Source organism: Actinia tenebrosa, unplaced genomic scaffold, assembly GCF_029948245.1.
Source record: "Actinia tenebrosa isolate PJP-AT-01 unplaced genomic scaffold, QUT_ActTen_1.0 PGA_scaffold5__44_contigs__length_20552954, whole genome shotgun sequence".
NCBI classification, from domain to species: Eukaryota; Metazoa; Cnidaria; class Anthozoa; order Actiniaria; family Actiniidae; genus Actinia; species Actinia tenebrosa.
In genome coordinates, this window is record NW_028292582.1 from 19,748,812 (window position 1) to 19,762,889 (window position 14,078).

At 34.7% G+C, this 14,078-nt stretch overlaps 1 protein-coding gene across 1 annotated transcript; it reads right to left on the reverse strand.

Annotated features, from left to right (window-relative positions):
- Window positions 1-387: 387 nt before the first annotated feature.
- Window positions 388-13,162, reverse strand: LOC116302464 (transmembrane protein 181). Its single transcript, XM_089037845.1, has 17 exons — window positions 13,034-13,162; window positions 12,842-12,945; window positions 10,466-10,536; window positions 9,762-9,855; window positions 8,921-9,042; window positions 8,697-8,819; window positions 8,309-8,389; window positions 7,062-7,120; window positions 6,699-6,739; window positions 6,208-6,335; window positions 5,465-5,556; window positions 4,780-4,837; window positions 4,441-4,543; window positions 3,742-3,876; window positions 3,129-3,218; window positions 2,946-3,018; window positions 388-1,947 (listed from the first exon to the last, which is right to left on the reverse strand). The coding sequence occupies exons 1-17, from the start codon at window positions 13,054-13,056 to the stop codon at window positions 1,896-1,898; spliced, it is 1,449 nt and encodes a 482-aa protein (XP_088893971.1). The 5' UTR covers window positions 13,057-13,162; the 3' UTR covers window positions 388-1,895.
- Between the last annotated feature and the right edge of the window lie 916 nt (window positions 13,163-14,078).

Below are 14,078 nucleotides of genomic sequence, written 5' to 3' on the forward strand. Positions count from 1 at the left end.
ACAGCTGCTTTTCGTTGACGTAGCTGTGCTACAAAGTAATACATGGTCTAACTTGAACAATACTTAATTGATTCTGAGTGTTTTGTGTGAGTGAAAGTGTCTTACCTCTTTTTGATTTTGAACAATTACAGTATATCGTATTTTGGCCAATTTTTACGTCTTTCCCCGGCAAAATGATGAGAGATCAGAGTTATTTTCTTCCATAAAATTTAACACAGGGATCCCAAAAGAAAATATACATGGGGCAGCCTATGGAGAAGGCTAAGCTTTGATTGACATCGGCTCATTTTCAAAACTGCATAATAATGCATCATTCATAATTTTCAACAGAAAAAATATGGTTTTGGACAATTTTCACACACTACGAAATAAATTATTAACAGTCTATTGTTAACATTATTCATTTATTCTTTCTTCGTTGTGTTACAGTATATCCATAGTATTAGAGAAGTATTTTATATATTTATTAAGTATGATAGTTAATGGTTTTTTCATTTGTACAGGGTGATTTTAAGAAAAAAACAATCAACTGGTGCATTCTGGTCTTGCTTGGGTACAAATAGCAACATACGAGGAATGTTAAACATAACGTATGTGATAAGATAGATCAGAATGCATTTGGTTGTTGTTATTGTTAATCGCCATCACAAGTACAGCAGTGGCGCAGCTCATCTGGGTCGAATTGAAAGCATATTACATGTTTAAGTGCAATTCACATGTCAAGAGTCTAATTAGTCCTTACACACTATAATCATTAAATTGTATTAATTATTACTAATACTATTACTATTTATTATTAGAGCATATTTAACACAGAACTAAGCAGTTGGCTTACTTATTACAAATTACAATCATTATTTTTCTCTCGGCATGACCAACAACTAGGAAACATAATCAATAGAGGCTTTGCACCATCACATGATGACAGCCACGACAGGAGGAACAGCGATAGAGTGGTTCTTTTCTGGGAAACTGAATTCTTTCTCATGTAAATCAGATTAGACCAGATTCAATTGTTCCTGCATCACGTCATGGCTGCCATCACGTGATGGTGCAAAGCCTCTATTTAAGGTAAAATGATTATAATTTAGACTAAATTAAGGTTTCTGTGGGTTGTCGACAAGGTTTGAACAATCCAGCCTACTCTTTAGTATCTACCAGTACTAATATCCTACATATATCCATATACCATTAACTCCCTATATGCTGTATCGAAGGTTGTCAGCATTTTAATAGAATAATTATAAATTATTTATATCTTTGACTTTTGTTGAGTCCTTCTTTTTCAAGGACACAAACATCTGGAATGAACTGTTCAATGTCCCAGATATTTATCATTATTAATTAATACAAAACTATTAATTATTAGTTTAACAAAATATTCCTACCATGACTATTGTAATGAGGGTTCATTTTGCTCACATCTTGATACACACCACTAAAGGGAGGGACTCCCATGTGAGAGTGGTTGTGATGCATTTATTAGAAATTACAAAGATGACCCCTAGTATGCTAAATTCTAACATTGCCTAATTGAATGAATTTGTTTAACTACAAAGTTTCACCCAAAACAACTATTTAAGCCAATCAAAAGTGTTCATTCTCAAGATGGTTACACATTGTACATAAAAAAGCTAAGGCCAAACAAAAAAGTAAGTGTGTTTCCTGTTGCATGAGCAAAATAATATTGGGGTTGGTAGGTCGGATTTGTTTTACTGATACAACAGTGGAAATGCATTTGGGAATAAAAAAATATTAGGGTCGGCAAAATTTGGGGGGGAAAAAGGGTCAGTTGCGCAATAGGAATCACACTTTTTTTGTTTGGCCTAACACGCGACTACTTGTCAAGATTGTTGCCTCTTGGTTGACTATTCTTTCTGTCTGTCTGTCCATTCTTAATCTTCAGAGGAGCTGCAGTAGGGAGAATTGTCCTGGCTCTTTTTTGAACTGTAATGTATAAAAACATAAAACTTGTCATCAGTAGTAATATCTTCAAAGCTTTTCACTGTTTTATCACAGCGTGGGACAATCACAACAGAGCTAGGCTCCAAACTAAGTGAAAGCCCAGAGATTGAATTAGAATTTAGAAGTTGATATATTTAAGTGTGTTATAATGATCAAAACTGTAAAAAACAGGATAGAGGATTAGGTTTGTCATAATAATATACATGTAAATATTATAAATGCTGTTGTCATGGTCATTATCATCTTCATTGCTTATCCACTTATTTCAATAAAGTTAGTCACCAAAAACCTAGAAAGCTGAGATCACTGAGCATCATGGGAAACTTTTCATATCAAAAAAGCATATATATACAAAGCTTTATTAATACAAACTGCAGCTCGATGATGCTCAGAATAGGTGAGACTGTAACCAGTAAAAGATTCGTAAGTCCATAAAAAGTTATCAAGCGATTGAACGTGTAAAATGATTCTACCCATAATCCTTGTCGGCCTCAGCTTTATAGATTTTCAGGTGACTAACTTTATTGAAATAAGTGTATCAGCTCCATCACCAACAATGTCACCATCATTATCAGCCTCATCACACATTCACCACCAACACCATCCTCACAATGCTTATTATTAACACCACCACCATCATCATCATCATCACCATCATCATCACTAACATCACCATCATCATCACTAACATCATCATCACCAACATCATCATCATCACCTCCACCATCACCACCACCATCATCACCACCATCACCACCACCATCATCATCACCATCACCAACATTGCCATCATCACTGTCATCATTATCACCACCACCATCATCATCACCTCCATCATCACCACTTTATCATCATCACCATCAACACCATCATCACCATTGCCATTGTCATCACATTACCATTACCATAATAAATCATCCTCAATATAACTCTTATTGCCACCAACATCATCATCATCATCATCATTATTCATTGTGTACCTGTAGATCATTTGGTCCTCTTCATCTGATTCATTGATCATAGAGAAAGTCGACGGTTCTCGGAAGTAGGAATCTATCAATATATTTAAAAAATCGTTTTATTAAACTCTTTTCCAAAGACAAATCTGTCTTGGGTAAACTTTAGAGCACACAGTTGATAGAAATAACAAATGCTTCACTGACCATAGAGAGCATTCTTGGACGGAGAGTACACAAATGCCATTGTGTAGAGATAGAAGTTCAGAAGTCCATAAAATGTTAGGAATTCCGCAGGTAAACAATGTTAAGGAATCAAATCAATTTTATGGAGAATCGAACACTGACATCACATTATCATTAACATCATAAAATCAAATGATGCTTAAAGCAAACACTGTCATTGGCTCCGTTACTCTGTTACTTCAACTCCGTTAGAAGCATACATCATGGGTTGGGCCCTTCCAAGGGGTCCTATTTAAGGTGCCTGCGACCCCCTTCTAAAATAAACTTAATATTTGGAGATCACCGTCCCTGGCTCCGTTACTTTGGTCAGAAGCAACATCATGGGTTGACCTGATCCAAGGGGTTCTATTTAAGATGCCTATGACCCCCTTCTGAATTGAAGCTTATTTGTAACATTCTTGTGTGTGTTTGTCAGGAGGTGAAGGACGTAGGATTTGTTGGAGTTAGTGGGGAATAAATCTCCAGCAGAAAACCTGGCTATGCCCGTTAGATCACAAATCAATCTGCAACAGCTGTTCTGATGCACAGTGACAAACTAGCAAGTTCTAAAGCAATGACAGACATCAAAGGATATAGTTTTTGTAGTGCGTTTCCAAGTCTGCCACAAAGTTCTCCTGTAATACTGCGGCACCAAACCTCAAGCCTGTAATCACTAAACTGATTGTCACAACAATCAGCATCAAGCCTGTCAAGAATTTGATTCTCAGATCTGAAAAAAAACAAACATCAAAAATTGGATCAACCATTATTGGGTGTGCAATATTCTGGTATAATCTTACATTATTTCTATCCATCATTTCTTCAATAGCATTTCCCTTATTTCTAATTTTTAAGACTCTTCTCCCAATTTTGCATTTCCCATTTTCCTTTTTTTCTAAAGTTCCTCTGCATGCTTGGAAGAATATCTATCTGACTACACCCCAAAAATGTGTAATATGATATATTGTGTAGTTACGTAAAATATCCATACCCAACCCACAGAGAAAATTGGAAATTCTAGGAGGAGGGGGGTCAAAGAAAGAAAAATTACAGAGTTGTAAGGAAGAAAACTGGAAGTTCCTGGGAGTAGTGGGGCACTGTTACAAATTCCCTGTGTGGAGGGGGTATGGATATTTTCTGGAACTACACATTTAATATCCCCCAGACCCACATACAATTTCAATTTTCTTCCAATTTTATCCAACTTTATAATATTATTTTTTATGCTACATCCCATATTTTTCTTCCCATTTCCCATTTCCCATCTTTTAATTTCAAAATGTTCACATCTTACCAAAGTAAGGCATTGCCCTGAGTTCACTGTATGCTCTGATCAGTAGATAGATCAAGTAGATCACATATATGCCACCAATGGTGAAAAAGAACACTTTTAGACCCTGGAATAAATAATACAATAAATTACTAGATGTCAGAATCTTATTCAATATATAATAAGAAGAGATAACTAGCTAAAAACTAGTGTGAGCTGCGTTGGTGTTCCTAACGAAACAGTAATGATAAAAGGATAAATTTTACACCGTGAAAAGATGAAAAACTGATGTTTCGGACGCTAGTCCTTCGTCGGAGTAAAAGAGCAATATGTAATAACAGAGTTCATTATATTCCTTCATACCATGAAATGTCCAATGTCTATCTTGTACTGATAAGTTGGGTCTCGGAGTTCATTGTATCTGATTAAAATAAGTAAATGAATTAAATGTACACCCCTTTATATTACCAACAGTAGAAGGAGAAATGAGGGTCTGAAAAAATGAGAACAATTTAGATTACATTTTCACAGAAGCCTGGATTTTGAGATCTTTTGTAGATCATCAAAAGAGCAGAATAACAGAAATGGACTATTTATCTCTTCAGTTTGCTATTAGACCATTATATTTACACATATGTAAATATTACTCACTCGTTTAAGGGTGTAAGAGCTCGTTTAACCTCTGAGGTTGTTCGCTTGCACCTCCACAATATTTATAACTTATTCAATTTATTTATGTAAATGTTTCGAGGAAATAAAGACTGTTGTTGTTGTCGTAACACACTGTCTTGTTATGTACAGCAAACCCCAAACAGCAGTTCAATATCAGTCTGTTTCTGTCAAACGTTTGACAATTAGCAAGGCTTGATAATGAAGTTGTTGCTGGAAGAGCTGCATTAATTGAATTTCATACATGCTGAGTGTTTTTCCAAGTGTTTCTGAGTGTTTGCAGGCATGTTTCTGGGCCTGATCCCTTGCGGTTAGTGGTTAGTGGTAAACCTGATGCTAAAGGTATCTGTTGATACGTAAATATCAAACCAGTACTTACTGCTGCCAGGTTGATAGGACAAAAGCAGAGACCCACAGCATGCCGACGATCAGAAGCTTTGGAAAGTAGAACTGGAAGAAACGTCTGTCACTCTGCAAAATACATGATCTAACATGAATTACATGTACCTTGAAATATTTTTATTTAATCCCGAAACATATGATCTAACTCTGGGTTGGTGTAATTAAGTCATGGCATGGTTAAGTCATAGATCAAATTGGAAGTTTGCATGTTGGGTCTTGCAGAGGGAGGAAAACTGGAGAACCAGAGAAAAACCCTCAAATCCATGGTGCGACTCAAACCCAAGACCCACAAATGGGAGGGCACTACCATCAGCCTTGAGCTCCTACACATACTGTACGAGTGACGTCATGGAGATAGAAAATCTTATTTGTGCCAAGGTAAACTCATTCTGAAGCAATGGAAGCCAAAACTATCCAGGCAGAAATGTATTGTTTTGGCCAACAACAATTGTGAGGGACACGTGTTAGATAACTCTCTGGGTTAATTGTTCTCTCTCCTTAAATAAAGTTTATTGTATTGTATTGTATTGTATTGTATTGTATTGTAACATGGCTGCTGTTGTAATCACAAATATGGGCCTTAAGGGTGGTGTAGCAATAGTGGACTCTTGGTTGTGTTCGATTCCTGAATCCAGCATCACATTAAGAAGAATTGTTGGGTCTGTATGTCCTGCTTCACTTAATGTTTGAAGGGTTTTTATATAATGGTAGGTGATGTACCTGTCTAATTCCATGGAATGCACACAGCCAGAACAACAACAGTGCACAAAGGAATGATGCCTGGAATAAAGAATCAAACATGGCAGGAATCCAGCTGTTGACCAGGAAGTGCATGGGAAACAATGGATCTGGAAAGAAAAAAACAACGAAAAACGAAACGATGAATTTGTGAACAGCCAATTAAGTGATGATTTTGAGCTGATCTGAAAAAGTTATGTAGAAATCATGTCACCTCAAAACTGAGGTGTCATGAAGCTTGTAAAAATTGAATAAAAATATAAAACTCATGAATTATTGTGTCAGTGTTATGAAACGTGTATTAGCAACATTATTTTTCATTTGATGTCCTGGAAATCAATAATTTCACGAGGAAGAGTGACACCTCAGCTTTGCAAATTTTCTTGATTCTGAACATATGGCTAACATTTTCTCTCCAAACAAATGGTCGGTGTTAATGGTGCATCACTGATATTATCGCTTGGTTAACTTACCATTGTATAGAAGAAGAAGAGGAAGAAGCATGGACATCCATCTAAAAAAAAACAAAGCAGAATGAATAAGAGGACCACACATTATGAATGTGATTCAAGAGAGATTCAAAGCACAGGCAACCCAATTTATTAAATGCATTCAAGAGGGATTCAAAGTACAGGCAACCCAAATTATTAAATGTATTCCATCCTTAGGGATACTTGTTAGTAATTATACGAGTTATACTCTGGATTTTTTGGTCAGGTGGGTTGCCTGTGATCAGTCATCCACAGGTAACCCATTATGACATTTTGATCTTACTTTTACATCATTATTGATCCCCAAAGCTATACTTACTTTTGTAAAAATAAGAAAATACTTACTTTTGTTCAATAGACCAGTGCTTGAGGGAGAATCTTCTTAGAGAATAAGCAAACAAACACTGTGGAAAAAATTAGTAAACTTTTAATAAACATGACCAGTGTTGTTTTAGATTGAGATTTGTACATTTTCTTACAGAAGTTTTAGTATCGCGAATGCTTCACTACGTACAATGAATAAAATTACAGCTAGTATCCAAAACTCTCATCATTGTCAGTGCTGTTATCAAACAAGTTATCATCATTATCATGTGTCATCACTAAGGCTCTATTAGAGGGAGTTTCACACATCCTCTGTCTGAATTTCACAACCGCCTTTGTAACTTGTCAGAATTTTACCCCTTAAGGTGGCTGCCTACTTTTGAATGTTCAATTAGAGCCCATGATGTGCACGCGCTCAAAAACCGCTGAGAGATCTACAAGATTTTATTGAAGAACCATACGCGCTTTGAGCTTCAACAGGGCAAAACCCTCAAATTTTGCACGGGACTCTCTATTTTTTAATAGCTCATTAGAAAAAACTCCTAAAAATCTAGGTTATATCAACATTTTAGGAAAAGTTTAAATCAGTAACACATGAAAAAATCGATTTTTGTAGGGATTTTTGTTCGAGTTTATGAGATTTTTTAAGAGCACCAAAGCTACAAAATATGACAAATCAATGTATCTTTGTCTTTTTGTTGAAAATATCCAGGTATTATTGTAGAATGATTGGCTAGCCTTCATTCGTGCAATCACATAGTCTGAAAATAACTATTATCTTATGAATTGTAATTTTTTTCTAATCACTTCCGGTGGCGCAATTTTTACTCCAAAAGCTTGTGCATAGCCTCCCATTAAATGCTGATTATCTCAAAAACGAGCTAGGGACACCCTATTTTTCTTTCCAGATTTGGAATCAGCATTAAATTTCAATTCAGAAAATCGAAGTTTTAAAAAAAGTCAATTTCCAAAAGTAGGCAGTCTCACTGTTGGTAATTCATTAAAGAAGTCTGTTGTTTGGTTCTTGTGTTGCTGTTTCAAGGACATGTAGCTTGTCATAATTTACCCCTAACAGGACCTTATCAACTTCTAAATTCAAATTGGAGTACAGTGGAAGAAGAGCCACTGTCATCATCATAGATCAAAGTAATCATCACCATGCATCATATCATCATCATGCCATCACTGTCATCATTATCATTGCACTTCATCAACACCCTCATAATGGACATCACAATTCTGCCATTTTGTGTCATTCTTTGACTCACCGTACATATAAAGGCCATGACTAGGAATACAAATCTGAACCAAATCTCCACTTGAGTAAAGTCTGAACTATAGTGCTTCAGCTAAAAAGGATAAAACATATACATGTATTTATGAGGACGGCTTTTTATATGGAACACTTCTCACCTATCAATAAATAAATTCATATCAAATGTGTAGTCCAAAAGTTATCCATACCCTCCTCATGGCAGAATCTTTTTAAGACACCCCCTACCCCCTGGAAATTCCAATTTTCTTCCATACAAATTCTGTAATTTTTGTTCTTTCTCTGACCCCCTACTCTTTGGAAATTCCAAATTCCTCTGTGCGGTGCGTATGGATGATTTTTGGAACTACACAATAAACTTTTATTTTATTCGTATTACTTACAGAAAATGTGACATCATCTAAGTATATACCAGATGGGAAGTTTAATCCATCAAACGTGACTTTTACGGCATACGATGGGTAGTCGATAAACCCAAGGTGTAAGATGACCATGTTACTGCACTCCTAATAATAGCCAAAACAAAACAACACCAAATACATACTCAAGTCAAGTTACAAGGTTAAAATGTACTCTTTATGATCAGCTGTATTTACTTGATACTTACCTTCTCATTACATTTAACATATCTTGTCCTATTGAAGGATGTTGCAATCCGATGATAGCTTGTGTCTTTCACTCGACCACGGATTTCGACACCCAACTTGAATTTGACATCGAAGGAATTACCTGTAGGTAAATAATCATTAATCATTAATGATTATCTTTTCACAGTGTAAAATTAACCCTTTTATCATTACCGTTTCATTAGAAACACCGACGCAGCTCACTGTAGTAATGATTAGATCATAACATAGGAATGCATAGGAATGTAATGTATGATTACCTCATAACAATATATATCCAATAACACACTGTGAATGATTAATCTAACAAAGTACACGGCGAAGTAACATGTCTTCCCATTAGATCCAAACCCCGTTATTACACGATCACACTAGTTTTTAGCTAGTTATCTCTCATAAATTATTAATCTATTAATAATCAATTAAAGATTGGCCATCAATGAACACATGGGATACTTCTCCAATAATTTGTCAGTTTGGGTCCTGGGATTTACATTTGTAGTTTAATTTTAGTCCCAAGCATCTTTAATTGATACATTATTATATAACCGGCCTTGACAACCAAATAAGTACACTGAATTCAAGGAGACGTCGAAATTTTTAGAATGTCAGTCTAAACCTTCATAACACTGAGTTAAATTACAATAATTTTTTAGAGCAAACAGGAGTAATTATTACTCTTGTTTTGCTTTAAGAAATAATTATTCAACATTATTCATATTTTTTATTATTTATTTTTTTATTTCTATATGACAGTGTTCTTGTAATTGGTGTCTGTTCACAAAGAATTAAAATAAAATAAAGAAGCATCTAAGATTTTACCACTCTTTGTTCCATTAATTTTAAAGTTACAGAGGATCCATATCTGCTGACTGAAAGATGACAGTAGACCAGTATCTATCTCATATGGACCAGTCTGAAAAAAAAAAACAAAGTATAAGTTGGAGAATAAAGAAACAATACTCAGGGGAATAATATATGGTCTGAAATGGGATGACAGCATATTAGATAGCAGAGATGAGAATGCTCAAGTTTGATTCTCAAACTCAACGTTGTACGAGGACTACAGACCACCCTAGAAAGTGGAGGTAGGGGAGGGGGAGGCTAAGATTGTAAAATATAATAGACTAGTATGTCAAAAGGTGAGAGGGATATAGGCCCCCCCAAGCCCTTCATCTCTGCAGTCCCTGTCGCATGTGAGTAGAGTTGGTCGTTGATTCTCTCCTGTTGTGCTTCAATGGTTTTTCTCTCTTCCCTCCATCTCTGCAGTCCCTGTCGTACGTGAGTAGAGTTGGTCGTCGATTCTCTCCTGTTGTGCTTCAATGGTTTTTCTTCACTACAAAAATCCACTTCATTGGTTTATTGGATAGAGAGTCATTATGAGATGACCAGGACTAAATCCCATTATTTATATAATATTACTTATGCTACATATACATTTACATTGGTTTCTTGGGGGGGGAGGGGGGAGCATTTTTTATTTGAATATTTTAGACAGTAATAATCAAATATCAATCCTGTTTTACCAGTAATTTCTTTTGTGGTACGTTTAATTCATGAACAGCACTGTAACTCCTACTTGAGATGATGGGAGGGCCTAATGAAAAATAAAAGATAACAATATTAGAAAAAGAATTTGCCAGACTGGGAGACATGCATGTTTCCCTGCTAACAGAGTCTCCCTCGTTGACAACTCTTGACAGAGAATATTTTCTCTGCCAAGAATAGCCAACTTAGGAGACTCTCAAATTGAACAAAAACCTTACATTAAATACTTAGGAGTTTATATTGACCAGCATCTTAATTGGGAATATCAAATCAAACTTGTACACAGTAAAATATCTAAGAATATCGGAGTGATTAATAAGTTAAGGTACTATGTTAATTTGAAAACATTACGAGATGTATATTTTTCAATAATTTATCCATACTTAGAAAACTCATTAATAATTCATGAGGAAAACACAATAGAAATCATGACCATGAAGGTGATTTTATATCGGATATAGATTCGTCTTCATTTGCATAAACTTTAACTTGGATTTTCTCTATCAAACTTGGTTCATTTCGTAAAGAATTCAGTACAATATGAGAACATACATCATGAGTTTTCTAAGCCGTTCAATAAACTCGCAGATCGTGTTTTATCGGGTCTAAAACCACTCGGCTACGCCTCGTGTTTCATACCCGATAAAACACTCCTGCTCGTTTATTAAACAGTACTTAGCATATGGGATATTATCTTGGGGAAATACGTACAAAACAAATTTAACTAAAATATTCACAGCTCAAAATAAATGTATGAGAAGAATTTTCTTCTGTAATAACTATGAACATGCAGCCCCCCTCTATAAATTATTAAGTATATTAACATTTCAAAATATCCTTTATTACAAGGCAAGTGAACTTGCATTTAAAATCCTTAATGATAGGACACATGTCCTAGATATATTTTCTGGCATGCTTAAACTTGCAAAAGAACAACATCAATACAATACCCATTATGCTTCAAAAGACAATCTCCTTTGTCCCTTAGTTAGAACAAATTATGGAAAGATTACATTCCAATTTTTAATAACAAAAATTTGGGAAACAATTCCCATTACGATAAAAAAGCTCAATTCTCTATCTCTTTTTAAGAAAAATTTAAAATAGTAGTATATATATGTATATATATGTAGAACATATGTATACATATGTATGCTATAAACAACAATGATTATTTATTATTCTTAATTCATTGAAAGTACTATTGTAAATAGTTATTCTTTATTTATTGAAATATTTAAGTGTAAATATTTATGTATATTTCCAAATCGGCTCTTGGTCATAATATGTTATAATAATCAATCACAGTAAGTGGCTGTCGACTAGAAAGTATTTTACTCCTTCGACAACCACACACACTTTCTCTTATTCTTTTTTCTATATTTCAATTGTAAATCATTGGCTCTTATAATTTCCATAATTATATCCTTGTAATAATTCTTTTATTTCTATTAATGTGTGTTAATAAATAAAAAGTTCAAAGTTCTGCTAGCAGGAAAACATGCATACTATCAGCAGCAAAAAGACATTCTCAGATTTAATGGTGCTTTGATATTCAATACAATCTTTAAACAGATTCCTTAAAAAAAATAAATTTCCTGAAATTTTGAGATTGTGAGACACCTTAAATGCAAGGTATCTAAGGTATTGATTATAGTTTTTTCCCGTTAGGCTAGTAATGTTTAGTATTCAAGATGATTATAAAAACGGTCTACAGAAAAAAAACATAGATCTAGAGCCGTTTATATAATTGTTATGGGTAGTTAAAACAGCATTACAACAGGACTCTCACTAAATCAACCTGATCAACAACGATTACGATGTCTTCATATGTAAATGTTACCGCCAAAAAGGTTCATAAATGTACGAATATAATCGAATGCAATTCAATATATACTTTGGAATATCGAAGCGTATTTTTCGAAAAATAAGTATACACACGAGTTAAAAAACGACAAAAAAAACCCGCAATAAATTAATTTCAATGAGTAAAATCATAGATTGAATAATGCTGGATTTTGATTTTTTAATAAACCAGCAAAAATGTAGTTCCAAATTATTGCTCTTCGACAAGAACTGGTGATTGATATTCTAACGCTTCGATAGAGCATTTAGCAGTCAGAAAAAAGCGGGAAAACTGTAGCCGAAGTATTTTGGGAAAAATTAATTTATTGTATATATATGAGAAACAATATGAGTTCATATTATTTCTCCATAAAAACAATAATTGGTCTTTAACTTTCGTTTTTATCGTTCGACTTTGCAGCTGTGGTGACGTTATTTATCTCGCTGTTTGAATAAATAGAGTTTAACCACGAAAAGGGTAAAAATGAAGGGTAAGTATAAATACTAACCTGCAATTCCAATGATAACACTGCAGAAAAAAGCGACGATAAAAGCAACAAAAACCAAGACGAATTGTCTTTTTGTCAAGGTGTACAGACGCATTTGAACGGTGCTGGAAAGGAAGGCCAAAAAAACACGGTAGATATCTCGATTTAAAAAAAAAACACTGAACAAAGACCTTAATAGACACTTGTACTCACGACTCCATGTCTTTTACTACCATAATGGTGAGTATTTATGCTTTAATTCACGTTAAATTCGAGTCCATATTTGTTCACTTTGTGTGTTTTGGAAAAACATTAGCAAATACGACTCGTCACACTCCAGCCGGAAGAGGGAGTCTGGAGACCAATCAATTACCCAGAATGCAATTCTAACTACTTTTCTTTCTTTCTTTCTTTCTTTCTTTCTTTCTTATGTCTTCGTGAAGGGGGGCACTGGTCTCAGCGAGTCAGCGCTTTCACGTTTCTCTCTCTCTTCCTTCCTTCCTTCCTTCCTTCCTTCCTTCCTTCCTTCCTTTCTTTCTTTCTTTCTTTCTTTCTTTCTTTCTTTCTTTCTTTCTTTCTTTCTTTCTTTCTTTCATTCATTATCCCTTTTCTCTCTTATCTCTTTTAATATCTCTTTTCCCTTTTTCAACTTTTTTTCATGAAAGTTTCGAATCTTACTCGGACATCCATTAAATAATTTCTTTTATGAAGAACGGGCACGTCTTTTCCATGATGAAGTATAGTAAAGATGGCTTTCTTTTCCATCGTTTGGATAAAAAACAAAGTATTGGATATAATAAAAACAAATCTTAAGTCTTAAAAGCTAGAATCACTTTTCCGGTTTTATAGTCTTGAAGGCTTGTCATATTCAAGAACAGTCGTGTCTTCCAGTCTCATTGAAATTGGTTGGAAACGTTACAGAAGGACAAACACACTGTTTTGAGATTACGATTGGAAATAAAAGACACTCCTGACCTACGAATACGAGCTGCATATGCACAACTTAGTACTACTCATGTGTAGCACGACAAAAGCCTGCAAGTTGGAGGTTAAAACTCTAAGTGATCATGGTATGAAGTTTGAAGGACGGCTTTCAATTTGAGAAATGATAGTTATTCATGCAAATTAAACAAATGCCACTAAAACCAAGCTGCGTACGTCTTTGACGGGCTGCACACCCAAGACAAACGGATGCCAAACTCAATTAACCCCTTCGCAAAGCCGAAAAAAGGCCATTTAACCAAAACAAACCTTGTTA